At 46.1% G+C, this 27,283-nt stretch overlaps 1 protein-coding gene across 2 annotated transcripts; it reads right to left on the bottom strand.

Moving 5' to 3' along the window:
* Positions 1-1,468: 1,468 nt before the first annotated feature.
* On the bottom strand, positions 1,469-27,283 carry LOC125949708 (bumetanide-sensitive sodium-(potassium)-chloride cotransporter). 2 transcript variants are annotated; one of them, XM_049677011.1, is made up of 11 exons: positions 27,214-27,283; positions 25,163-25,401; positions 10,224-10,689; positions 9,554-9,668; positions 7,362-7,594; positions 6,196-7,282; positions 5,319-6,123; positions 4,893-4,934; positions 4,439-4,515; positions 3,916-4,345; positions 1,469-3,511 (listed from the first exon to the last, which is right to left on the bottom strand). In XM_049677011.1, the coding sequence occupies exons 3-11, from the start codon at positions 10,601-10,603 to the stop codon at positions 3,258-3,260; spliced, it is 3,423 nt and encodes a 1,140-aa protein (XP_049532968.1). In that variant the 5' UTR covers positions 10,604-10,689; positions 25,163-25,401; positions 27,214-27,283; the 3' UTR covers positions 1,469-3,257. The 2 variants fall into 2 exon arrangements, with proteins under 2 accessions (XP_049532968.1, XP_049532969.1); XM_049677012.1 differs by having other exon boundaries at positions 27,241-27,270.

The raw sequence follows: 27,283 nt of genomic DNA, 5'->3' as shown, positions 1-27,283 counted from the left end.
TGGAATTCATTTACAAGACATCTCACGGTTACTTACGGATGGCTTAGTTTTGCCGAAATGTTTGAAGGTGAATTGCGCTCGGTAAACTATCTTGCCGGTGTTTGAATATCATGATAAGGCGAAGTTGTTTTTCTGCAACACTATCATTTACGACTGCAAGAATTCAAAAAGTATGCAATGGACTTAGCTATGATGTCGTTTTACTAAGTTTCAGATCATTCATAATCATAATAAAAAACATAAACCTTCCGCTGGTAGCGTCACTTTGGTTACACTGGATACTTGTTTGCTTGTTCTCCTGTTGCGTACAGAATTGTTTTTGCTGCATTTTCATGAATATAGATCGTATTTCAATATTTTCACCCAAGCCCTGAAGCCAACCCAAACACCCCGGCTCCGATGTTACAATGTATTGTATTGACGCTGATTGATCACCATAATAGTTGCGTATTGACCGGATAAGAAACAAGCGGATATGAAACAGGAGTACGTTCTACTTGTTACCACAGCGTCGAGCGAATGTCGAAAAAAAAAGTAGAATATTTGTGACGGTACTTTGCATTCTGCATGAGCGAAACAATTTAAGCTCGCAGGCATCTTACATTGCCCTCGTAAGCCATGGTGGCCAGAGTGGCCAGCCATTCCAAAGGTTTTCTTTTGCTTGCTACTCGTCGCGTGAATGCTTCACTTCCACTGTTTTCCAACAAAAAATGAAGACGTCAAACACTAGCTCGGCAAGATGGGCCTGTCCGTTGCAAGCATCAATTTGCGGCGAATCAAATTCGATGAAGAGGAAGCGTGTTTTCGTTGGGGAAAAATTATGTTTTCACTCTTTTCAACTGAGCTTTCAGAGCTCAGTACTTACCATTTTCTTTGAATAGAACGACGCATCGGCTTTCCGACGCGACAGTTGAAGTGTAATTTGATGGAACGATCGACTACAGAATTTTCACTCTGACCGTCCCTTATATTGTACCCGTCGTCGAGTAACTTGGTTTTAAGCCAGCAAAACAAATGACGACCCCCATTGGTGCACATGCTCGATGGTAGAATACCATTCACGGCGTAAAATTTACTTAAAATACTCTTAAAAATCGAAAGAAATATAATGCAATCAAAAGAAAATACAGGAACAATCGAAAAGAATATCTTTATGTACCTTTAGGATTACTGTTGTAATCCAATCAATCGTCGTTTGTGATAGAATGCATGTTAATGGTTATTGGTGCTGCACTGTCCACCTTTCATGTTTGTTTTTCATGATGTTTGTCATCTATTCTTTGTATCGGTAAACATTGTGCAAACATTGTAGTGTTTCACACATTGTTCTGAGCGATAAGTCCAATTCATTGATTGAACTTTCATTTGCTTAAACAGCGTAGCGTGTGAAATAAATCATTCATATTGTGAATTACAAATATATGTTCTGAAAACCGTCATCTCGATTGCGGAAGATAAAATTAAATGCCCAACAGGGTACAAAGTAAGCGTTGTTAGAGGGCAAAATATTACATGTACTCATTTTTATTTCAACAAATAAAATAATTTCAACATCATTTACTTATCACTACTTCTCTGATCGAAAACCTCCCGGCGAAACATGAAAACCATATATCCATTTCGAACGATCAGGTGCTTATTTCCGAAACCCGGTTAGAAATCATGAACGTGTTGCATATGGGACGAATACCGGAAATACTAAAGTTTACTATCCTAAGGCACATCTTTTTTTCGAATGCAATGCAGTTTTCCTGTCTACTTTCTCACTTGCTCTCTTAACTTTCTTGGTCTCATGCGCATTTTCGCTTCTGCGGTTCAAAAAATTCTGAAATCCTGAAAAATAAGCTATACTAATCAGTAGAAGAATAATACTTCACGTAAGAGGCTGGAGTATGCTGTAAATGGAAGATAGCAGTGAATTTAGCATGGGGCAGATGTGTGAAAACTGTTGAGGAAAGTTCCAAAAAACCTGCTCCTGCTACTGAGTCTGCTGAAAAGTAATACTTCAACGTTTTACGATTTGTTATGCAGCTACCACTGACGCTGCTCTTGCTGCAGCTGAAGCTTCTGACTTTTTTGTTGCTGCCGTTGCTATTGTTTCGGTATCTCTATGTTACCGCAAAATGCGATATTCAACCTAACCGAACTTCTGACTGTGAAAGGTCACAAATCCTCACCGGGGCCAGAGTGCTTGTGGCAGCTGGGTTTTACAGGGAGCAAAAGAAAAAAATAAAATGGACACATCCGCACATACCACAGCAGCGCTATCTGGCAATGACCGCCTTCACCAATTCGTCGGCCCCGATTGCAAGATGCATTTTTCATTCCAAATGCCATTTCTGGTGTGTATCGTAAGAGAAATAACGAAATCCGAAACACATGAGAAGACGAACGCTATAACAAGCAAGCCAAATGGAGGACACGATTAGATTAGAACGTTGGTAGTTCCTGTGGATCAGGTAAGAAAACAGGGAAATGCAATTACAGTCTGCCTGGCTGGTAGTCTCACAAACTGACTGACTGACTGGCGAATTCAGCCGGTTGGTTATTTGGTACATCGGTGCAAAAGTTGCCAACCTAGCACATAAATTGTACAGAAAAATAAAAATGCTTCTTCATGCTATTTCCACCTTAAATTGTGTTCGCGCGACCATCATTGCATACAAAAGCTGTAGCAACAGCGGAACCTTCAAGCGAGACAACCGACGGAAATGAAAAGGGAAGTCGCTTCCGTACAAGTACCGTAGACGTAGACAGAAGAAAAACAGATTAAAGTGAGAAAAAATAAAATAAACGAAAAGGCTCATCCAAACCCTCTACGCCATACTGATTCAGCGTCATAAATATGATTTGTGGAATGGAATGTTTACTTTATGAAGCAGCCTAACAGCCATCGCGCCCCGAGAATGCGGTATCTGCGCCGCGACCGGTATCTCGGAATCATGATCGTTGCGGTTAAAATTAAATAATGGAACCAGGAAACCTAACCCGGAACGCAGCTCTTCCGAGACTGTTGAGTAATAAATAAAACGTTGTATGAATGATGAGTGTATCTGATCGATTCCCTCCCAAGTGGCATCCTAGAGTGTTTTGCACTGCATACCATACACAACAACTTCCGCTGTTGCACTGGATCCTTATGTTAAATTGTACTTCCAGCACATCTGTTCCCCATTGAAAGGAAAGTTACGAATGGAATGGGAAGCAGATACAAATGCAAAACGGAAAAGAATGTGAATCCCAAGAGCATCCGTTGCTCAGGAGTAGAACGTCAGGACCGAAGTTTGATTGCCGCGCACGAATAGGAACGGCGGCAGATCCCGGCTCAGTGCCTCGAGCCAGGCCATGTAGAGGGGAGCCGAGACAACGCCCTTTCGAGGCATCGGCAGCGTCATCACGACCAGATCGGATTTGTCGGAATGTTGTAATAAATACTCGCGCAAGTTCAGATGTCGATTCGTTTTGTCCTGAACTGCTAGCAGTTCTGCCTTCGAGATGTACGAGGAACCGGCTGAAAGAAAACCATAGGTGGAAAGAGTCATTGTTATAAGTTTGTTATACTTTCTAGATAATGTAATAATACTGAAGGGAAATTCGATTATTATTTTGAGCAGTGTAACATTATTCCTTTGACGCAACCTTGGTTGGCAGTGGGTAAGTGTATGAGTTAGAGATCGGTTAGCATGACCCAACATGAATGAATGCAAGGAGGGCATCAGATAATTTCAGGAACATGAATGACGTAATACTAATTAACTTGAGATGCCAATCGATTCTGTTATGAAATTGTCACACAAGTGATAAAGGAAGTGTCACGAAATATAGGAGTAATAGGCTGTAGGCAAGTTCCCATTCCTTTTGCGTCATCTGTCACCAGTCTTCCTAGAAAAAACCTGGCCCGCCGCCTGTGCTCACCTGTGCTACTGTCGGAGTTATCATCCTTCACGGTAAAGTCATTAATTAATTCCTTGAAGAAATCGGTCATGTTCTGATTCGGCTTTTTCGTTACATCCGGTAGCAGCTGTAAATCGGAGTAATCAATACGGAATTTTGCCAGCAAACTGGCCATGTTGCGCTGCTCGAACTCGAGCTCTGTCTTGCGGTTGGCGAGGGCGAAGACACGCAATTTGCAAGAGCTCCAGTTACGCCTGGTGCTGATGATGTACGGTAGCAGCAGCGTCAGCCCACCGTCATCGTAAAGCCAGTAGACGTCGATGATGCCGGTTTTCTTCTTTGAAGTGAACTGTGTCAGCTCGTCTAGCACCTCTTTCGGTAGTTCGGCCCCACCCGGACCACGGTACAGTAGGGACGGGTCACCCCGTTTCAGTGACCGTTGAGTGTTTTCCTGCAGCGAAAAAAAGGAAGCGAATGTTGAAGAAAAGCAGCTTGTGAACAAGTTTTCTCCAGATTCCTTGCCAGATTGATCTTTTCCGCTTACCGTTATGAGCTTCGCGTTGATATCGATTGGGTCGGGGGCTACTGAGATGGTTTTGCTCAAATCACTTGTACTGCTGGCTGCAAAAGGACACGACAGAAACATGAGTTTCCGAATTCGAGGCGAACGAATTCAATCGAATTGGGATGGTAAGACGACCGATTGTATTACAATGAAAATGATAGAGAAGAGAATGCTTAGAAGCATCATCATGCTCAGCGAAACAGTATCTTTCAGATAATTGTTATGTTTTTTCTCCTAATATTTTTCTATCCAAAATCTGCTAAGGGTGTTTTTTTTATTTTCCCAAAGTGATCTGCGTGTCTGCGTCAAAATCTATTCATGCGAACCGAAGGGATCCTGCCGGTATTGCAATTTGTCTCATACAGAAATTATACATTGACTTTCCTTGCGCAACAGTATATAAGGCTAGGGTATACGACGCTCGTTTACTTACCTTTCAAATTCTTTGAGTTCTTCTCATTGACCTCCGATTGGTCTACTCCATCGGTACGAATTGGAATTGTGTGAGGGGACGAAAGGGATGCGTTCGTTCCGGGTGCAAGTTTGTACACATTCCATCATTCCAGGCGCATTCATTGGCATCGCCATCGAGAGCAGCATCGATACCATCATCAACGTCCCCAACGTTCCGGATATTTATTGCGACATTCCAGGTGCAGAGTGTATATTGCGGTGAGTAGTCCGAGGAAGGGTTGTGCGAAAGGTTGGTTATTAGATCAGGCAAATGGTGTTTGGGTGTTGGTTTGATTTATAGTGTGTGCGGCATGCAGTAAAAGAATCGAAGAAGAAGGAGTGAAGCATCGGAAAAACAAACAGCGGCTAATGCTCCCCTTCTTTACGTATCGAAGCCGAAACTTACCTTGCGACACATTACGGCTTAGCGAATCACAGCTGCCATGTAGAGAGCTTACTTTGTTATGGCCAATCAGATCATTCGTACTGTCGTTAGCTACCAGCGTACTCCGCGGGTATTCCGAGATGAACTTGACCATGTCTTCGCCCAGCACCTGCGAGTAGTCGAACCCTTTGCTGACACGCAGTATCGCCACTGATAAGTACATATCGAGCGCCTTGTGCACCACGTTGAAGTACTGCTCCAGCTCCGAAGCCTCACACTTATCCCAGTCGCTCTTATATCCCATCAGCAACACATTCGGGCGCAGCTTACCAATGCCCGAGGCCTGCATGATTGCTCGTGCACCCGTCTCAAAATCATTATCGTCAATCAGCGAGTAGAAACCCTTCACCTTGTGCCGCCGGCACCACTCGGCAGCCTTCTTCTGCAGATGGTTGCGATACTTCTGTGACACATGCGTTTTGGTAACATGGCCGCATACCAAGAGCGACAGTTTTTTTGTCAATAGGTAAGCAAAGTTGACGAGCAACGGTCGCGCACTTGGATGACCGCATAGAACCAGTATCTGTGGCCGGTAGTTTTTGACGTGCTCTTCAACGTTGTTCAGCTGTTGTACCGACATTAGCGCATTCTTGTACGTTTGCGCCTGTGTTGTCGAGCCCCAGTTAACATCCGGTTTACGGTACGATACGACCAAATACAGCGTCAAGACGGCCGCAAAGGTGACCAGTGCCGTTGGCCACGATATCAGGAACATCACCGCAATGCAGAAAATAGCACCGAGCAGACTTAACCACATGTTATAATACTGAAAATAAAGTAAAGTTTGCAACGATTAATGTCGATCTTAGATCTTGCGACTTAGAGCCGCAATACAAACCTTAAAGGTTGGCCTCCAACCGACCGGCTTTGCCAAGCTGGCATGGAATGTACTAAAGTTAACGAGACAGTACGCCGCTAGGAAAAAGTTGGAGATAAGCGGGGCAATCATATTCAGATCACCGACCAGAATGACTGCTACCGAGATGATAAAGGTCAGGATGTATCCGCGGACCGGTTCGTTGTTTTTGCCAAAACCCTTGCCGAACCAGCTGATCTTCGGATACAGCTTGTCTTTGCACAGTGCCTGAAAAACCTTAGGGGCCGACACAAGGCTAGCAAGTGCGGACGAGAGCGTGGCGGCGAAGCATCCGGCATAGATGAGCGGTCCAAATGCAGACACCAGTTCCATCACCTGGAACGAGTTGTGCAGCCCGTAGTTGCATCCTTGCACCAAACACTCGCTAAAGTCCCAGGTCCCGTTCGTGACATCGGTGAGGTTACCGCTAGCATCACGCAACACGGTAGCACCCGCAATGATGGCCATGCCGACGTACGAGAACGATGTCAAAGCTATCGCCAGTATCGTACCCTTCGGTATTGACGAGGACGGATCCTTCAGATCGCCGCTAATGTTCGCTCCGGCCAGAATACCGGTAGCAGCCGGGAAGAAGATCGAAAACACGGAAAAGAAATCGTGCTTCGTACCCTTGGCCTCTCGGTAGTCGGAATACAAGTTGTCCATCAGCACCGTCCCATTGTATCCGACGAAGCCGCGTGCCACGTCAAGCTCCGATTTCGGTCCCCAGACCGAACCGAACAAAAAGTCAGCGATCGCCACCAGCAGAATGATGAGCAGCACGACCTGGGCCTTCGCTTCCCACTCCATACCGACGACTACGATGCAGAGCAGTATAATGATTGTGATGCATCCAATGATCCGCACGTCGTTCACTGCACCATCAACAATCGACAGATCGAACGTGGCCAGTAGGTCGATCATCGACTCACAGAAACCCACCACGTACATGGCGCATGCTACGGCGTTGGCCAGCGAGAAGATCAGTCCAATCGAACCGCCAAACTCCGGACCGAGAGAGCGAGAAATCATGTAGTAGGTTCCACCGCCCTTGATCACACCATTTGTGCTGCACGCAAGACGTTGGAAGAAGAATAAAAATTATCCATCAAAAGGCGGTTAATGAGAGATTTTGATGATGGTCTTACCTTATCGCAGACATGGATAAGGCGGTAATGGATGTAACGACGGTCGTGAGACTAATAAGAATTACCCCCTGTAAAATACCTGCCTGGCCGACCACCCAACTTAACCGTAGAAACAGCATCACGCCCCAGATGTTGAGCAGACAGCGCATCAGCACTCCCTTGATCCAGCCAAACTTGATGGCACCACCTTCCATATCGACCGGTTCATGCACCGTGCCACGGCGCATCGTTTCCTGGAATAGGAACAAGCAGAATAAATCAGACGTTCGGTGTTTTCTCGTGCAGTTTTTGTTGTTTCTCCTGCAAGCATCCCCTGCTAATACCTTAAACTAAGATCAAATATCTCGCATAGCATCCCGTTTAGTGCTATTGCAATGGAGCAAAATGACCCCGCATCGTCTGTAGAAGAAAAACCGGGATTGATTGCATCGATACATTCCATGAAATGGGAACATTACCCACCTCGGTGCGAAACAGTTTCTCCGGTATCAATAGCGTGCTCAATTGACCACCAGGTGTGCCAAGAGAAATCCTTACTCAACACTAACAAATTCCCAGGCAGAATGACAGTGCGCAAAGTAACGAGTGTCTGGAGGGTTATGGGAATTGTATGAAGTGAAATTTAATCTACCTCAAATCGCACCCAGCGAAAAAGAGGGAATTACTTGCAACACGTTTCTATGCTGCCATTGAGCGCGAACCGTGAGTAAACTCCGTTTTCCCTCCCGGCAATTCGGAGGAGTAGAGCGTCCTGACAGGTACCCTACCGTGGAATGCTGCGGCTGTCGACAGTCGTGCGGATGTTCAATTAAAAATGGAATGTTTTCCACGAGTCGACCGAGAACAACGATACGAGGTGCAATGGACAGTGGAAACCGCGGAGTCCTGGAACCTGTCGCACTCTTTCAATTAATATTGCGGCACACATACACCTACATGCGGCCCCATGGCTATTGTGCTTTACCCAATAGCATGGTATGTTTTTAATAACTCGCATTGTAACTGAACGATGCCCCGATACAATCACACTTCCTGGATCACTTTACAGTAATTTTTAAATTCAATGAAAATTTGCCTTTGTTTTGCTCGCACGAAACTGCCTATTGAATATTCTACTAGAATTACAGCCAGTCCTACAAGCCAAACGAGCTACAATGTACGAACGAGCTAAAAATTAAATAGTCCCTACTTTACAAATCGCTTTGTTACATCTACAGTGGTATAAGTATCATCTAATTGGTACATGTTGTTTTATTTTTCTAAAATTATTTAAATCATAATATAAGAACAAGAACTCATGATATAAGTCTAATATGGATATACTTTATATACGTTTGTAAAGAGCATGCTTGTACCATTGAATGCTACAAAATCCTCAAATTCAGCACTTCAATTAGCAGAACCTATGACGCTCGAGCAAGCATCAGGCGCCCCATTTAGTTTTGAATTAACGCGAGAATCAAAAGATTACGTTCAAAGAGCAATCGACCAAAGAGCAATCAAAGAGTAGTTTTAACAAGCTTGATTGGATTGAAAAATCTTTCCGTTCTCCCTTCATGAATTATACTCGCTTAGTTGCTCGAACTAGTGATATGAAACGGCTCGCCTCATGCGTGGATTTGTTCAAACATAACAATACTAGCTTTGCACACATTAGTCATGCTGCAGTGCAAGGGTTCGCATCGCGAGTATCGTATCAATTCCATTCATTTCGCAGAATCGTCAATATAAGGGTATGCATGTATATTCACCATCCGAACTGCTGATTGCTACTAATTGGAGACCACTTTTCCGATCTCCCTACTGGTTAGTTTTAATTAACCTGAACGCCCAAGCGCGACCTACATCACGCTGTTGAGCGGCACGATTTTTAGAACACCCCGCACGACGCATGGCAGATCCCTCAGTTTTGCCCATTCATTGGGATAGGAAAATAACCTCGGACGAACACATTTTCGTCAATTAACCAGCTGCCCCTCGTCACCACGGCAGAGCTTCTGATGCAATTAATTAATCAATTCCATTAACATCTCACCCACAGCGAGCAAAAGCAACGAACCTCTAGTTGCTTGGGGGAACATGCGATTTGGTCAATTTCCTTCGGAGCAGCCTTGGATATTTATTGGAGAAAATTCTTTTTTTTATGCTTCGGGAACCTTGTTCCTGGTCCAGCATCCGGGCCTAGCTCTTACCTTGTTTGTGATTGAAGCATCGTGCAGTTCGTCTAGCGTGGGTCTCTGGTTGCCTTGAAACGACAGGATGTTCCGATAATTATCCATTCGTGGAAGCGCTTCCCGTGTAAAGTGCCTGTGTTTTCGGAAGATACGACCGCCAAAGAAGAGGGACAGGAAGCAAACATGAAATCACAAGGAAAATTAAAGCATTCGACCGTCTTGTTTGTTCTGATCAATGATTATTACGAATGTCACTGCACATAGCAAATGCTGGCTACCGGAATGATACCGGAAAATAATCAGCTTGTCGTTCCGTTTCGAGCCCTTCCAGAGACACGCTGCCATGAACATTAACGTCATCGACCTACTCAGCAGTACCACCAAGGGGATGAACGATTCCTCGTAACTGCATGAGCTAGAATTTCATCTTCTTTTTTTTGCGAGTAACATCTTGGATTCACACGTAAAATTGAGTGAGTTGACTGAAATCCTAAATTTCAGTTCCCAGAACCGGATAATCAAACCACAAGTATACGGCATCATCTTGTATTGCATGCAATGGCTAAAGTATGTATGAACAGATCCGCTGGTTCTTTGGAATGCTGTTTAATCTGTGTCTTGGTCGGATTTTAGGAGCCGCGACGAAAAACAAAGAACGCCAAGCGACAAAGCGACAGATGACACCTACCGAAAGCTGCGTGCGTAACGATTCTCATCGATAAGCGTATCCTCCTCGTCGTCATTTGAATCGGATTCGCCGCCTTCGACATTGAATCTGGTCGAGTGTTTCCGTTGTTTTGGTTGCTCTGGGTCCCGGTCACGGTCCCGATCGGTTCGGAAGCTGCTGCGAAGTGACTGGAGACGCGAGGTGCGGCGCTTTACCATTTCCTCCGGGAACAGGTCATCCTCGGTGACCGGTTCGGCGGTACCGTTTCCGGGACTAGCGCCACCACCAGCCGGATCGTCGTGATTGACAAGATTAACCTGGAACCGATTGGCTGACTGATTGCGCGGCAAAGCACTCATCTCTACATCGTTCGCTGCCCTCGATGGCTGGTCGGTTGCCATGATACGGCGAGACACACGATTTTCAGAAACGGACAGAAATCAGAACAAACGTTTTCATGAGCCTCGGGCACAGCTCATACGGTTATCTGAAAATAAGACGAAAAAAAAAGAGAGAAGTGCTGAGTGTTAGAAGGGCTTTTCAGATTTATCCTAAGAAGTTCTTTTCCTATTCTGTTTGCTCAGTTTTTTATGCACTTTACAGGTTTTCATAACATCTCCATTTATCCATGTTAAAAGTCCGTTTGTAGTATTTTCTCCGTCTGCTCATGATGTATTTTTTCCATTTCTCAAATCTATTAAACTCTGGGGCTTCTATTTGGTTTTCACTTGCTTGAAAGAATCTTTCAGTTAAATTAGAACCAAATTTTTTAATAGCTACTTGATGAAGCTTAACTACCTTGTCATTTACAATCTACATTTAAAAAACATACCAAACATACATTTTTAATGATACTACTAGGTAGCTTATTGTAGCATCCTTGGAACTCACACTATCACGACCATAAAATATACCATGAAGTCGTAGTTGCTTGCCCTCATCGAAGCGTCCAGCCTCACAATGAATTACGAGTATAATGGTTGTTTCTTGGGTGATTGATTTCCATTATTGACCGGTAGTGAAAGCCAAGATCGAAATGGTCAAGGGTCAATAAACGCATCCGTTTTGCCGGATCCTGACAGTCTGTCACGATGTTATCAACTGTCAGCAGCGTCAGGCTTCGGTAAAGAAAGCTGATGCTGACGATATCCTTGGATGGATGAACGATGTCCTTTGAGCACGTGCCTCGCCCCAGACGAAATGGAGCCTTTCGACGGAGGCATACTGATCACTAACATAAACCAATGCCTGAATGTGCAACTATCTTCTTCTCTCCTTTCACAAAGATATTGAAGTTGATGCATTTAGTGCGACCCTCATGGACAGTAGAATGATGGATGTGCAAATTGGCATGAAAGTAGGGGCTCTCTACTGCAGCGTGCGGTTGGTGCACAGAACAATAACCGCTGCCATGGTGATAGAGTGAAAAGGTGTATGACCTACAGCTTCAACCATCGGGACGGATACCTCAGCCGCGGTTGACCGTAATGTAATCGATTAACGGGTTTCCTGCAGACGGTGTGACAGCAAAATGGTATTGTATACGAGAATAATCGGTCATACTGAAAATGTATCCTAGAACAGAAGTACCCATCAAGCCCTTAGCTTAAAGAAACATGTGCTTAGTAAAGATCTACATAATTTATAATTAATCTCTCACCGAACCGCCCAGACCACGATGCGAGACTATAAGCCGAACGGCACAACAAGCATAGTATACACTGCACCGGATTTCCTGAATCCGATTGGTGAAAGTAGTAGGTTACCTCCCTGAGGATTGCTTTGTAACGTGAAACGAGACCGCATCAGGTGGTTCGGATGGAAAACCATTTCGACTATGCTGGATACTGATGCGCACGAACTCTGTGACTAGAGAAAACGCCTTCCAATTCTTCCCTCGAAAACGTCCTACGAAGCATTGTGATGGTCCGACGGTCCTACAAAGCATCCTGATGATGGTTTGGCAAACTCCCAACCGACAGTTTCCTATGAATGTGTTGGCAGAATAGGAAAGCATGGCGTACTAGAACAAAGTTTACTTTGATCTTCGCCAAGCTCGTTATCGGCGATGGTGTGGACATTGGTTCGTTATGTTTCTTGCTTCATTCATGTAACCGATCAACACTATTCTGCAGTTAAAGCGTGGCACAACCAACGTAGCATTAAATTTCTATAAAAGGATTGCATACCATTCCCGTTTACTCATTTGATATAGCATCGCAGTTTTAATACGTTTGTAAATAACTTCGGCAGCAGAACCAACCTGAAACACTATGCGATCAGAAATTGGTTTTCAATCATCCGTGGCACGCGTGTTCCAAATACGCTGCTGTCGTATGTCACGATGGCAACGGAACTGGTGAGACTCCCTTTCCAGTGAATATGCAGCCTCTCTACTGGTTCCAATGCTAACAACGAACGCAACGCAGTGTTAAGCAGTAGAGCAGCACCAGTAGCTGGAATTTGTGGATTTTTATGCTCGTCCCATCACGACCCATTGGTGCTCGCGCTCAAACCAAAAACATCACGAATCCGGTATGTTTCACTGATTAAAATTTAAATTGAATCGCAAAAAGTGTACGTGTGTGTCCGTCCGGACGCAATTGCTACCGAGTCAGCTGCGTGCAACGCATGATACATATGTGCTCCTTTTTCACATTTTATTCAATTTTCTGTTTTATCAGGCCTTACCTTCTGGCCAAATGGACCTTGGAATGCTGGTGGCGTTCGGTTATGATTTTTGTCGTCGAATGAAATTAGCATTCCAGGGAGCGGTACTCGGACCACGATCCGTTGCGACAGGAGGTTCGGGTTCGATACCGTACGAATCAATTGAACTTCAAACAGATCAATCCTTCCCTGGTGTGCGACTACTACCATGCGGACGAGTGAAAGTGAAATCCAAGTTCGATTACCACGACGGCAGTATCGATCCTTGCAGCAGCGTGCAAACGGCGAGACGTGCCTGGAAAGTCTCGACGACACTTAACCCGGATTGAACCAACATGTGACTCGGAATTGCTTTAAATCGCGATGAATTGGCGAAGCTACGCGTGCTATCCGTAGCCATGCTGCTACTGGTGCTACTGGTAATTTCCACAAATATGCCACGAATCCGCCAGATTCCCCTCAGCAGATGGGTTCTCCTAGGAGCGAGGCCTCGAATCACCCATAGGCAAGCATTAAAAAATACGCCACGACACATTTGAGTGGCAAAAAGAATTAATATTTGTTTGATGTCGTGTTTGCATGCGTCATTTACGTGATTTAGCGCTCTATTTACCTTTAACAAACACAAATAAAATCACTAAATTTTATCACTCAACCGCTGATTGGCGACATAAATTGACTCAATAATTGCTCTCCGCCCGGATTGGTCTTCCTTCAGCAGTGGTTCACGTGCAGCCACCGGAGACCATAGTCAACTGTTTTGCTGTTGGTTTGAACTGATGTTTACTATTCGCTATGTTCGAGCTCACCGTGCGCCGTCCCTTCCAAACGAAACCAACAAAAAGCCTATCAGCGAGTGCTGGCTGCAGCACCACCACTACCACTGTCAGTAGACGATAATTAGTGCTGGGCAAATATTGTGCGAAACGATAAAGCATTCCGGAACCAGCCCGAGACCCACATTCCCGTACGCATTCCCGGTGGTATACGTTCCATCCAAAGTGAGGGAACTCACCGGTGCCGAGGTGCAAAACGAGGTGCTCTAAAGCGGTTCGTTGGAGGAAATGCATAAATGATGTGCCATGTACCCGACACAATCATTAGAGGAACGAACCTAATTTACAGTCATTGATAGTCGCTTGAACATTCATCTGACGCGTCAGCATCAACATGACGGTTGCTTGCTTGCTTGCTTGGAATTAGTCGGACACGCGGTTCATTGACCTACGGGGTATTTAGTTAGCATCACGCACGATTGCGGTTCTCCAAAAGGGGCTCGATACGGGGATGACGGTCACGTCAGTGACATCATAGGTAAATTAAAAACTCATTTGCTGTTTCCTATAGTAAGGTGGTATGTAACCTGTATAATGAAGCATTTCTATCACGCTCAATATTTTGCTTATTACTGGTGAATAGACAACTCCAGCAGTTGTTAAGACAGGCTGTGGGGACCAGTATGCTCATTTTGAAGAGCATAAAATCAATTTTCGTTCTAAAGGAATCATTTCCATAGCACCAAAGCACCAGCAGTACTTCAACATTGCGCAATCAAGGGCAGTATACCCTAGAGCACTTCAAAGCGATAAACATGGAAGGGAACAAATTCACAAAGAAGCATTGAGGAAACATTGGCCGCGTTACCGACGTTACAGCATTAGGTGAAATATTAGCATGCTGTGTACTTGTGAATACTACTGAGAGTTGTTGTTTGCTGCCGGTGTCGGAAGCGCCTACTTCACCACAGCGATTCGCCGGTTCGAGTTTAAATGGAAAACTTGTGTTTCAGCAGGCGCCGATAGAGCGGCAAATGTACTGTTGTAGAAAACTGCGAACGTCTCCAAGATGCTACGTTTCGAGTGGCTCCAGCAATTTTTGAGACTGAAAACTCCTTCATAACGCGACCCTAATGGAGGGGTGAACAAGGGAAAGGGTGGTGATGCCGGTTTCAAGAGCATCCCCTTGAAGGGATGCGGTCCGGTTTCGTTCGCCTTGGTCAAGGATATCATTGCCGCGACTGGGTGACCCCGGTCCGAAATGCACAGATGCCCGGCAGCACCGATTGCCTTCCTCGGTAGAAGGAAGGAGGGTGAGGGGGGCAAGTGGGGTATCTCCTCCCTCCACACCCGCGTGCAACATATCATCGGGTTTGCAGTTCGTTTACATGTGTCGCTTATGTCTATATACATCTTGAATCGGCCAACGGCCGTCGTGGAAACGAGTTCGATCCGATCGAAAGGCACTTCAAATCTGGGGACCACTTATGGCAGCACGTTCTAGCTGGGCCAAAAACGTGACGAAGTAGCTGCGAAGCCCTGCACGTTCGGCCCCGACTCTGGCTGCGACTAATTATTCCACAATTCCGAATGCCGAAATCCGTTCGAAAGGGTCCGTTCGACCGGTTTGCGCTTCGCTTACGCAGCCACGCAGCCATTAATTAATGCAGGACAGACCTTCGCCTTCGTCAGTACAAACCAACGAAGTTTGTCCACTTCGAAGAGAGAAAAAAAAAGAGAGACAGACAGGCAGAGAGAGACAGAGCGAAAGAGAGAGCGAGAGTTTCTTACGAGAGGGACCGTAATGGGTATGTTAACACCCACTGGGTTGATTTAAAGGGCCGGATCGTTGTAGTTTGAGGTGGATTAACAAGCCCCTGACAAGTTAATCAAATGTTTGTGTTAGCGTAGCAAACGTCGAGCACCCGCGAACGTGACAATCGTTAATACAAAATGACCGTCGTTAGGAGCATGAGTTTGACCCCATAAACCCCATCAGCAGCATGCTTGCAGGAGCCGTTTGATTGGAAATTGCAGCAACCGATCAAGGTGAGTAGGGTTGGGTTATTTGAAAACAAAAACAAATATGATCACACAAGATCGACTGAGAGGAATTGATTTCGTTCGCTCCGTGTACCGAAAATGAACCGAACATCATCGCCGACTGTGCCGGAGTGCCATTTTCGGAAAAAGGAGAACAATAATTTGCGGAATTTCCGTTGGCATCGGCACGCAGTTGAGTTGTTGTTGTACGAGCTAACAATGGCCATCGATCAGCCACCTTCTTAATGTCCTGCAGAAATGAGAAGCCGTAGGATTTGTTCACACTTTGCACGATTGATCACTCTTTCGATCGGCGTTCGTTGAAGTTGGAGCAGCAGCAGAGATGTTACCCATTTGTGGGCTACGGTGACCTCATTTGAAACTCTCTCGCCAACGATCGAAAAAGGTGCGTTTGAACGTTTTTGCTTGTACGCACAGCAACCAGCACGGCAGCAGTGACAGCGTCACGTGTTGACCTTACAGTGTCTCCTGTTCGCATGCAAATTCTCCTCCGAGACAATCGATGACTAACGTGGCCTGATTTATGGGTTGCACCGACAGGTTGCGTCTGTGTCGCTGGGCAGCCAAACCCAACCTTCGATCATTGGATCAGGTGGGTTCAATTACCGCCTCCACCTATATTTTATTTGTTCATTTGGCACATGAAAGAATTATGATTTATGAGATTGTATTTTTAGCTCACCATTGAATGGGAGTTCATTGAGCAAACCAGCAGTAACCACCCTGTTGCGACGCACGCGAATGCACGCAATGTTACTCACTGCAAAGCAACAATGTTACAACCGCGAATGTATGTTCAACACTGACACGCCGCAACACATCATTCGCACACCGTGCGCTGCGAAGCAAATTTCCTAAAAATGTAGGAAAGCTTTGTCAACTGATCTATCTTAAAGGGAATGGTATGACAACACAACAGACACGATACGATAGCCTTCTGGCAGTTTGTGGAAATGTTGTGAAAATATTTGCATTTGGTATGCAACGCGTTATTCGTCTGACAACCACGTGCTACGGGTGAGGAAGAAGAGCAAAACGATGGTGACCTCCGGTTTTCCGAACCTTCGTTTTCCGTTTTTCGGTTTGTTCAGTGTACATTCCCGGAGCACCGTCTTTCTGAGAAACATTATTCCCATAATGCTGTTCTATTTGAAATATCTGAAACATTTTCAGTGCAGGACATCCAACTGGTCTTCAGGTAGTCGGGAGAGATAGGGAAACAGAACGGTCAAAGAGTTCGCGTACATGCAGCATGTTGTCTGTTGCGTAAACGCTACATTTGTAAACGGAATTCGTCTGTCAAATGAAATCAAGCAATGAAAGTATATAAAATAATAAAATAATAAAATATAGGGTTAGGGTAATTAATGCAACTTTAATGGAAAGGTCGAACATATAACTATTAATAAAGTATATTTATGGACGTTATTTTATGATAATGAGAGGGCACGAAAACCAGTGCAGTGTTATATGATTCAATCAATTGATTGTATTTGAGCAATTTTCTCTATTATTTCCTCCTCGCTGATCACTCAACTTATTAACAGAATACTGTTTGATCTCCTTAGTTAAAAAACCAAATCCTTTGTTATGAAAAATTGCATTGAAATTGGGTGCGTCATTAGGTGAAACCAATGGCACTAACTGTATACACCTGGCAATGCTTGTTGATCCAATTAAAGTTTGTCGAACGAGGCGAGAAGTGAAAGGCAATCATAAATATAACGTTAAGCTCATATTCAACCATTATCTACCTTTATCCAACTCAAATTTTCAAGGCTACAGATAAGGCATTAACAACGTCTGCAAAAATATTCCCAACAAATTTTCATTTTTTGGGAGCATTTCGACTAAATACCTTGTTTAAACGACATTTTAAGGGTTTCAGCCGTAAAGGGAATGCAATGCTTTACCGTAGAAAAGAGACATTAAATCATGGTGACAAATCTGTTTAATAAATGACTTACACAGTACAATCGTTACTAGAACTTACGACTGTGACATTTTCTGTAGTAGTGTAATAATCAATTAACTACGAGCTACCTCTGTTCAATGATGTAATACAACGCCTTGTAACTCTTGCAATACGGTAAGCAGCTCTCTATCGTTAATTGTTCACCTTTACAGCTCGATAATGCCTTCCAGTTACGACGTGCTTCTATTGACAAGGAATCAACCGACCGTTGCCTAATAGCAACAGTTCAAGGTCATACCGAGACTACCAATCTGAACGCCAACCAAACTACATCGTGCAATAACACGCCTAATAAATGATAAGGAGACACGATCATCTTAAAACTCGAACTGCACCTTAAGACAAATGTAATGATTTTTTTAAACAATTAGTCGTTTCTGAGTACATCCGAGCTTCATCTCGCCAGAACCGTTGTCGTCGGTCCGATGGGAGGCGTCAGTACTGCCAGTAAGGCGAAGGCCACATCATACTGCATACTTTAATGGGTTGGCAATGAAAAATTACTTCCAGGGCGTAACCACGGTGCAAATTGCCCGGGTCACCTGTTGCTGGTAGTGGAAGCTTCCAGTACGGTTGCTTCGAGCGCCCGAACAACCGGGGCGGGATAATCATTCAGCCACTTCAACAGCTCCGTCCTTCGTCCGTGCGGCCAAGGGAAATGAAGCCAATTCCCGGCCAGGCTGGTTTGCATTTTCCCCTTCGGGCATTCAAAGGGCACTTGAGAAACAGGCTGCGCGTACTTGGAACGGGGCGGGTCCGTACGGTGACGGATGGTGATGACGAGATTTGCAATTAATATTTCGCTTCTTCTTCGATCACTCTCGATGGTTCCCGGACCTAGGGATTGTGCACGTGCACAGCACCCGATAACAGAAGTGCGCCCAGTTCCTAGTTCTCGTAGTATCCGTCGCCGTCGTCGTCTTCGTTGTCTTGGTCGTTAACAATCAATATGCAATTATGCTTGCAAGTGCATCTGAGCGCTACGTGGCGAATGGATCGCAAAGGGAAATGACCAGCTTTTCGGATGATGCACATGTGCGTCCTTCAGCTGCTCGAGTTACATGATCGGAACGAGACTATCCAAACGATATACCGTGCTGGAACCAGGAGAGGATTGATGAGCTGAGATGAAGGATGAAAAACACGGTCTATCTGTACCCTCTGCTAGTTCGCTGTGCAGTATCATCGGGAATTAGATCTGCGCTTACCCCCACCTGAGCCAAGGAGGGAAACACAAATAAAAAAACATGTCAACAGTGTTTTTATGATTGCCGGATACATATGGTATCCGTCGTGTAATCAAGCGATCCCTTGTAACGGCTAGTAAGAGGATACTTTGTTCAATTTGGTTTTAAAACTTTGACGATACTGTTGGAATGATTGCTTGATGGTTGAGCAGCTCCCCAAGTTTGTTCAGCTTAAAGCGTACCAAATGTATCCATAGTGAGGCATAGTTGATGACATCACCTACTCCCTAAGTTTCTAGCAGCAAAACATAGATCACCAGAAACGTGATCGACGGTATGGTTAATTTTACCTAATGTTATCTAGGTTACAAGATGCACGACTGAAAAAATGCTACATAGAAAAAAAATTACCCCAACAGTCTCATGGAACACGTTCGTTCCAGCTGGATGCATCCTTCGAAATGTGCATTAGCTCATGCAACACGTGCTGGAACAGTAAATGTTTACGTTCCGCCCTTGAACTACTATTGCCATTCAAAAATGCTGTTCGAGCATGGAAAAAGCGCTCATGCTAGTGGCATTACATCACGAAGCACATCAGTCTACTCTCAATGCAAGCCGAACATAAGTAGTAATACTTTTTAACGAATGAGAACCGATTGTACATCTGTGTAGATGGACAGAGACGACGCTACGAAATACTCGAATAAATTGAGAACCGGATCTCTTCTTATCGATTTCCTCTGTTAACCACTGTCAAGCATCTATTCGATACTAGACTGCCAACGTAATTGGCCAACACTGGTATGGCATGTCGCCCAGCTTGTTGACATCAATGGACCTTTGCTCGCTTCGCTCTGACAGCGACCGAGCTCACTATGTACTGCGTACCACATCGTCGCATTCATTCGGTTCAAATAACCGGATAGGGTAGTAACTGCGTACGAGGGATTTACATTTTCACCCAATGGCCGAAAGCTTCCGCAGGAAATGGCCAACGAGCTTTTCAGTGCCATCATTCAGCCCAACACTGGCGCTGGTTCCGGTGGTTTGCAAACTCCGTGCAGAACAGTAGCCGCACGTAGGTGCGAATGTAAACTTTTCTTTTCACCCAGCAGCAATTTATGTTTCCTCTTCACAATCTGTCACTGGCTTAGAGTTTAATGTGTTTAATGTGTGTAATACACACTGTAAGATTGATGGCTTTAACGAATGAACATACCTCGGGTAATCCGTGCTCATTACAATGCTGCTACGCTACGACAATCAATGTCACTTTGAGGACTATTTAGATTGCAAATCGTACCATGGAATTGACACAAGGTTATTGTGGCACCTGATATCAGAACAGGCTATTCGGAGCTCGTTTTGATAGCTGCACCAAAAATAACTTTCAAGGCCTGCAAGGACTTTGCGTAACCAGACTGTAACCAAGGATGGTCCATTGTTGCTAAGCACGCCGACACTTCTGATTAGGATTGAGCGTTGGCAAAGGGACGCCCTATCACGTAAGGAATTGATTTTAAACGAGCTGATCGTGCACGATTGAGTGTCGTCGCGATAGGTGGCAATCATCACCATCGCAGAGACAGACTGCAGTGTAGTACCTTACGCCGACCACGAGCTCGTTATCATTGCCGCGATGATGCTCTGCTCTGTTTGATGCGCCTGTTGGTGCATTATGTGTATTTACTCCATTCTCAGGATGCCATCATCAACACCATCATCGTCGCCATCACTATCGTTTGTCGCCACCGTCGTCGTCGTCGTCGTCGTCGTCGTCGTTGTCGCTGCCGTGATCGTTTGTTTTATATTTACCCTTATCCTATCTATCACCAGCTCGCCGTTTTCTCGCCGATTAAATTCAAACAAACTGCACTCATCTATTATTTATGTTCCGTTTGCAAGAGCTGCGTGCTAGACGGGCAGGGTAGCTAGCTGGCTGGCTGGCTGAATGGCTGACTGGTTCCGGTTAGTTCTCGATTCGCAACTTCCTAATGTTTAGCCTAAGCGCAGAAGCGCTCCTACTTCACCCTCAGCTGGTCTGAACAAGCAGAGCGATGCTCCAGATTATCATCATTTGCCAGCATGCAAGTGTCATGCACCCGGGCACTCCCCATTCATCTCCATGTAAATGATGGAATACCGATGGTCAATCACCTCACCGGATAGGGTGGCGGGAGTAAACTGATGGAGTAAAATTGGCATATTCATCAGCTGCATCACCTGTGGTCGTTTGCGTTTCGCTGTGTTGATAAGCTGCACCACAGTCTAGCCAGATAGGTTCCAGATAGGTGGCGTCACATCCAACGATGAGGTTAGATTGAGTGAAAACAAGACAAATCCAGATGGCAACTAACAATGAAGTGATTGCTCAACCAGCAACCCCTCCGGTGCGCCCCCCTCGGGTGGGTGATCGGTGTTCCGATTTCGATCGCGTATGGCCAACAATTGTGTGGCGTAAACCGATGACTTTGCATCCCATCCCCGCTCCGAACGCCATTCAATTGGTCGTGTTGACCAAATATTGATTCTAAACCTCACCAGCCAACAGGACCGTCTAAGGCTGAGGGGCCGGGTGGAAGGTACGCGGATTGCATGCAAACCTTCTCTAGTCAACCCCCCCCCCCCGCCGCTCCTCTCACCCCACTCTCTCGCAATGTTACAAAACGGGCTGGAGCTGCAGTATCTGGCCGGGGGTCGCTGGGGATGCTCGCGGTTTCGCTGATCAAACAAAACGTCGTAACGGTACGTCGGTAAGGAGGGGTTGGGCCACACAAAAGACAAAAAGAACAAAAGGTAAATTTGCAATAAAGAAGAACCACCCTTTAAAAGGGAGGAAGGGTGGTTGTGGGGGTTCGCTAGTCCGGTGACGTGGGAAGTTGTACGCGAGAACGTTGGATTGCTAGACTGATGATTGGACGTTTTAATTGAAACTAACTTAGTGAGGTGCTGTTCTTTTAGGTGCCAGTTATTGGCTTTTGCGAGCACGCCGATGGCAATGGTGGGTGCATGCACACACGTACACGACGCTACCTCGTGAAAACTCTGGCACCAGCCGATGAAGGGCACGTGGAACGAAGTGGGAAACTTTTTCCCCACGCTTACACGGGTTGGTAGGTGGCTGAGGAGTACGATTCGCACTGTTTTTAGTCAGGATTACAATGTATTGAACAACGGTTGAGCAGCGGTCATGGCGAGACTTCTTATCTACTACCATGCACTTCCTCCCCAAAAAGGCTACCCATCAGCGCAACATTCTACTTAGAATCAATCTGGTAACCATTTTGTTTTCCAGTTTAATCTCCCCCCCCTAACACACTTCAATTATCCTAATCACGAACCAGTCCGTAAATCTTCGCAATCAAATCAATAAACGCAATCATGCCGACCGACCGGCTAGAGGTTAGGGGATTTGATCAAAGCAACCTTAGGCAGCAACTGCAACAGCAACCTTCAACAGCAGCAGTGCACACCGCAGCGCAACACAGGCCAACATGACTGCGCCGGGGGGGGCTGCAGTTTCTGACATTCACTGACAGTCGCGCCTGATTGATGTGCCTCTGCGTTTCACAAATCATCAAGCAACCACCGAGGCACGACCGTAAATGGCAATCGATTCAACCAATCGGTCGATCGTAACCACCATTCAGCGACAACGAACATCAACGAGCTGCAGTTTGAGGACAGAACGCCAATAATCGAATCTAGGCTAATCCGTGGGCCAGACTCATTGAATTGGGTACCATCGAAAGTCGGCCGCCGGTTTATGTCATATTCGTGCATTCATGTTAACACGAGTGCATTGATTATTCCCAGTGTCGTCGTACACACCTCGTCGAGCGTTAGAATTATCAAACGGTAGACATCATATCGCGCTATTCGAAGAACACTATCACCATTCCGTTACATCAGCATGCTGCCATTGCCCCCGTACAAGGCAGGAGCAATGATTGAGATCATTACACGGACGGATGAACGAACGGAACGAAGCGTGCGGCATTGGCCATGAAGTCTCGGCCAGTCTAACGGCAGTCTGGAGTACAAACGCGCGCCACGACGACGAAGGCAAAAGTGTACCCGAAATGCTGCCAACAGATTATGTGCCTGGCCGGAGGATAGAGGAGCACGCCTAGGTTGGTCCCAAACAGGCGTCGATTGGTTTACGGGACGGTTAGAACGGGAATTTAAATTTCAAATTCACTCGTCCGCCATGCTCACGGTGCGACTATCTGCTGCTTCACCGTAAAACCGTGATTATTCCATCTTTTGCAAAGCAATCTGCAAAGCATCACTAACAGTGTGTAAGTAAGGCCGAGTGGTCGTGGTTACCCCAAACAGCTGGCGCTACAGAGGAAGCACTTCCCTTGAAGAGAAGCAGACTATTCTAGTTCGACGAACATCCGATTGGGACGGTTTGACCATGAGTAAGAAGCAAACCGATCGCCAGTCGTTGGTCGGGTTAGCCGTTATCAGCTTGCCACACCACGAGTGCAATGGTTCTAGTTAGATTGCGCGTTCTACGACGATCCCAAGCTGCTGCTCGCGAGTTTCACCCAAGCCGCAAGGGTTCGATGCGAGAAGCTGTCGTTGTTGCGCCAGCATAAAGCATAAGGCGAATGCGAACAGTATTGCGGTTTATTTACGTTTATTGATAATTTCCTTCCCCCTTCGGGAGGCTCACCCGAGAAGTAACGAGACCGTACCGGGGATGGCATCGTCATCGTCACCCTAGCGAGCACGATGGGTTAGCGAGCGTACGAGCGAGCGAGCAGGACCGCCAGAACAGCAACGGATTAAACGATGTTTTGTCTTTTCAGACCGGGCGCAGCGTTGCGTTGTGTCGGGCGCGTGTCCCCGTCTCGATTAGAAGCGGCTTAACTGCGGGATGGAGGGGCCACGAAGGAGGATCTTACAAAACAGGTCGCCGTTCTCTCGCGGTCTTACTCGCGACGGGGAGGACGCGCTTTGTACGATCTCAAATGCCAGACGGTTGATCGTAGCGAGCAAGGCAGACCGTACTGGGTTGCGGGGCTATCTATTCGCAGCCTGCTTAGGTAACCCGGCACGCATAGAACACAATTGGACGGTCGCACGTCCCAAAAGACGTCGCCTACAGATGAAATCTGCCAATGGAACGCGATTGTGTCACGTTATGTTTCGTGTTTAATCTTATCACGACGAGTTGAAGGCGAAGGAGGGTGAGGCAGCTTGAATGATCCAGGGATCTTGTGTTTCGTCTTGATAAAAGTGACAACGTCGTTGTGTGGTGGCGTGTCGAGAGTAACGGGAGAAGATCACTCGATCGGACTCGAGAATGCAAGATCTCAAACAGCTACGCAAACAATGGGTGCGGTTGCATGCAGTTGCAAACTGCATTTTAATCTACATTCGCTTTGCAAAACAAAGAGTGTTGGGCAATGATGTGGAATTTATAAGCATACGTTCATTAGTTTGGATGCTATTTTATAAAGCCATCCAAATTATAACTTCTTCATTACATACTAGTTACGACAATGGTGACACTCCTTAAAGATAATGCTCTGACCAATGCTGCCAATGAACCGTGCGGCAAATGACGGTTCCGGTGAGCAATTCCAGCGTGCCTAAGGTGAGACAGGTATACCGCACTCACTGACAACGGTCTATTTATATCCGTAGAAACATTTGTACAATTATTGCACTACAGCAAGATCGTCAGGAGTTGGAGGGCTCGAATAGTGTCATCATCATTGCGTCAGAAGCGGCTTGACGCGTGACCGGGGCGGATAAGACCGATAGTTGATGGTACACATCGCTGGCTACTGCGATGTCGTTGCGAAATCTGTTACTCACAGCGATGCAGTCAGTGTATTGTTCCGCCAGTTCCCGCAATATTCCAGCGGAAGGACGGCGTTTGATATGCCGTGTGAAGTCCCGTACGGAGCATTAGCCGTAGGAAATATACCAGAGCATCGTTTGTAGAAATTCATAAATAGAAAAAGGTCGAGGGATAGGTAAACCAATTCAACACGCACTCACACTGGGCCCTAATGCGTAACCTTTTTCGATAATCACAGATAAGTGATGAGAAAATCTTTTCGCCAAGGATTCGTCTCTCGCTGCACACGCACCATAACGTAGCGTACACGTGGACATTTTCCCAGGAGATACACGTCAAGGAGAAGAACAAGGTATGATTGTCAGATTCGGACACCAAATCGGACATTATTGTTTCCGGTGCGTGCAGGGCCGATCGAACGCAAATATGCTCCTCAACCACTTTCCGATAGGGCGATGGATACTTACATGGGACCGATTTGTTGCCTGTCACCCCGCAGCCTCCCACAGCGGATTGAGAGTGAGCCCTTCCAAGAACACCGGCAAAACTTCTAGTGGCGTTGGCGCTCTCAAGCTTAGCGCGGAGCGAATACCAGACACTAATCCGGACTGTGTCAATATTATTGCAAAACAGAAAGTCACTGTTGTACTCGCTTCAACCTTGGACACTTGATGGATACACGCTCGGGGCTGTGTATTTCGTTGAACTGTAAAAAGGACACACAAAAAGGGCCACGTGTCAGTGCCGGCGGAACAATTCGCGAATTCCTTCGGCCACGAAACGGCGGATACACGAACAAAGTATGTGTAGCGGCTTGCTTGCTTACTGTTCACCCAAAAACACGTCGAGCAATCCGGATCGTTTTTCAAAACATAAATGTCTCCCTCACGTATCACTAACCAAAGTATGCCGTGCTTACGGGTGTCGCTGTGTGTGTGCGAGAGTATGCGTCACTGATAGAGGGGTGGGATCGCGAAGTTCTATGTCTCTGGAGAACATCTTGAACCGCCAGAGCCGCTGCTACAGAACGCACTATTTTTGCTTTCGAAACAGCTAGGGAGAGGCGCGCAGTACTGGCGTTTCTGGGTCGCAGGGGGTTTCTGTGCTTTACAGAAACCGAAAAGAGAAAGAAACACGCAACGAAGACACACACACTCAATCACAAACGCACATTAGGAGACAGAACGTATTCAAAACTGAGTCACTCGGCGGTACCTATTTGATGTTGCTCTCAGCAAGCGGCAATGTAACGATCGATGGAACCTTTTACCACGTTGTTTTTGAGGGGCTGATAGTGTTTTGCTTTTTTGAGATCTTCCTATTGCACTGCACTGCTAGTAACTATTACAACCACGACGCTAGCAATGTTTTCTTCGCTTGCCAAGTGTCTGGTTCCATTTGAAGCATTCGGCCATCCGTCTATTGTTGGTTATGGCGGTGGGGGGACTGCACGTAAAAAAACATCGAAACCAACCGTTCTTAAACTCAAAAGGAAATGAGAACCTCCCTCTAGCCTCGAGGTAAATGAGAATATCATTAAGGCGATGTGGGTTCGAAGGAAACCGAAGCCAAACAGCACGGCGTGGCGTAGGGCAAATATTGCAAAACAAACAATCCAAAAAAACAGACAACCGGTGACATCCCGGATATGAGGGGAAACCCTTTTTCGCAGCACAAAAACCGGCCATCCACAACGTGGGGCCAACAACGCAAACATTATGCTTTACAACAAAACACACAAAAAACTGCATCACAGGGGAGGTCCCCTTCCTCCCCCAGTGGACACACAAATACGAAAGAAAAAACAACACTTAAGGTACCCGTAGAGGTGGAGAAAACCGAAAAATAAACCTGGACCATCTGTGATGACCCCGGGACCGACTTGCTGGAAGCCTTTAAGGCGCCTTTCTACTCGTGCTTCTCGTTTGCTGCGATCATTTGCTTTCCGGCCGTGCGAATCCAACGATTGCAATCACATTTTCGAATACCCCACTGCTCGGTCAGTCTTCTTGGGTGCGTTTCATGGGGTTACTGCTGCTGCTTCCGCGATCGCACCACCCCATATCTTGTGTGTGTTTGTTTGCGGCCATGTGTGCCATTTAAAACCTGCGAGTCGACGGTCTCTCCCCTCCGGTACGAATCTTTTTCCTTCTTCGACAACCGTTTAAGACCGCCGACGGCACCACCACCGGCGTTCATTTGAAAGTAGCGGCTACCGCGATTCGAAAACGGATTGGTTTTCCGTCCCTGGTTTGGAGTGGCCATTGTCGCCGTTGGTCGGCACTACGCACGAAATCACAACACACGCTTTCGGTTGTTCGTTTTCCTCGTCACCGTTACACTTTCATCGGACAGTTTGACGCACATCGCGCGATGCTCCCTTTGCATCGTCGTTTTCACTGGCACAACGGTCAAAGGTTAGCCCGTTCGGTATCTAAGGAGGCGCCAACTACCGCCGGATAGGATAGCACACTGTTTTGAGTCCAGCTGGAAACGTGAAAGCGCAACAAAAAGGTACCTCGTGTCTGGAACACACAAAACCAACCTGCGCAACGACACTCGAACCTCTGGACCGCCGGATCGCGAAA

This window comes from Anopheles darlingi, chromosome 2 (assembly GCF_943734745.1).
Source record: "Anopheles darlingi chromosome 2, idAnoDarlMG_H_01, whole genome shotgun sequence".
Classification (NCBI taxonomy): domain Eukaryota; kingdom Metazoa; phylum Arthropoda; class Insecta; order Diptera; family Culicidae; genus Anopheles; species Anopheles darlingi.
The sequence above is the reverse complement of the archived record's forward strand: the minus strand, read 5'-3'. Positions and strand labels throughout refer to the sequence as shown.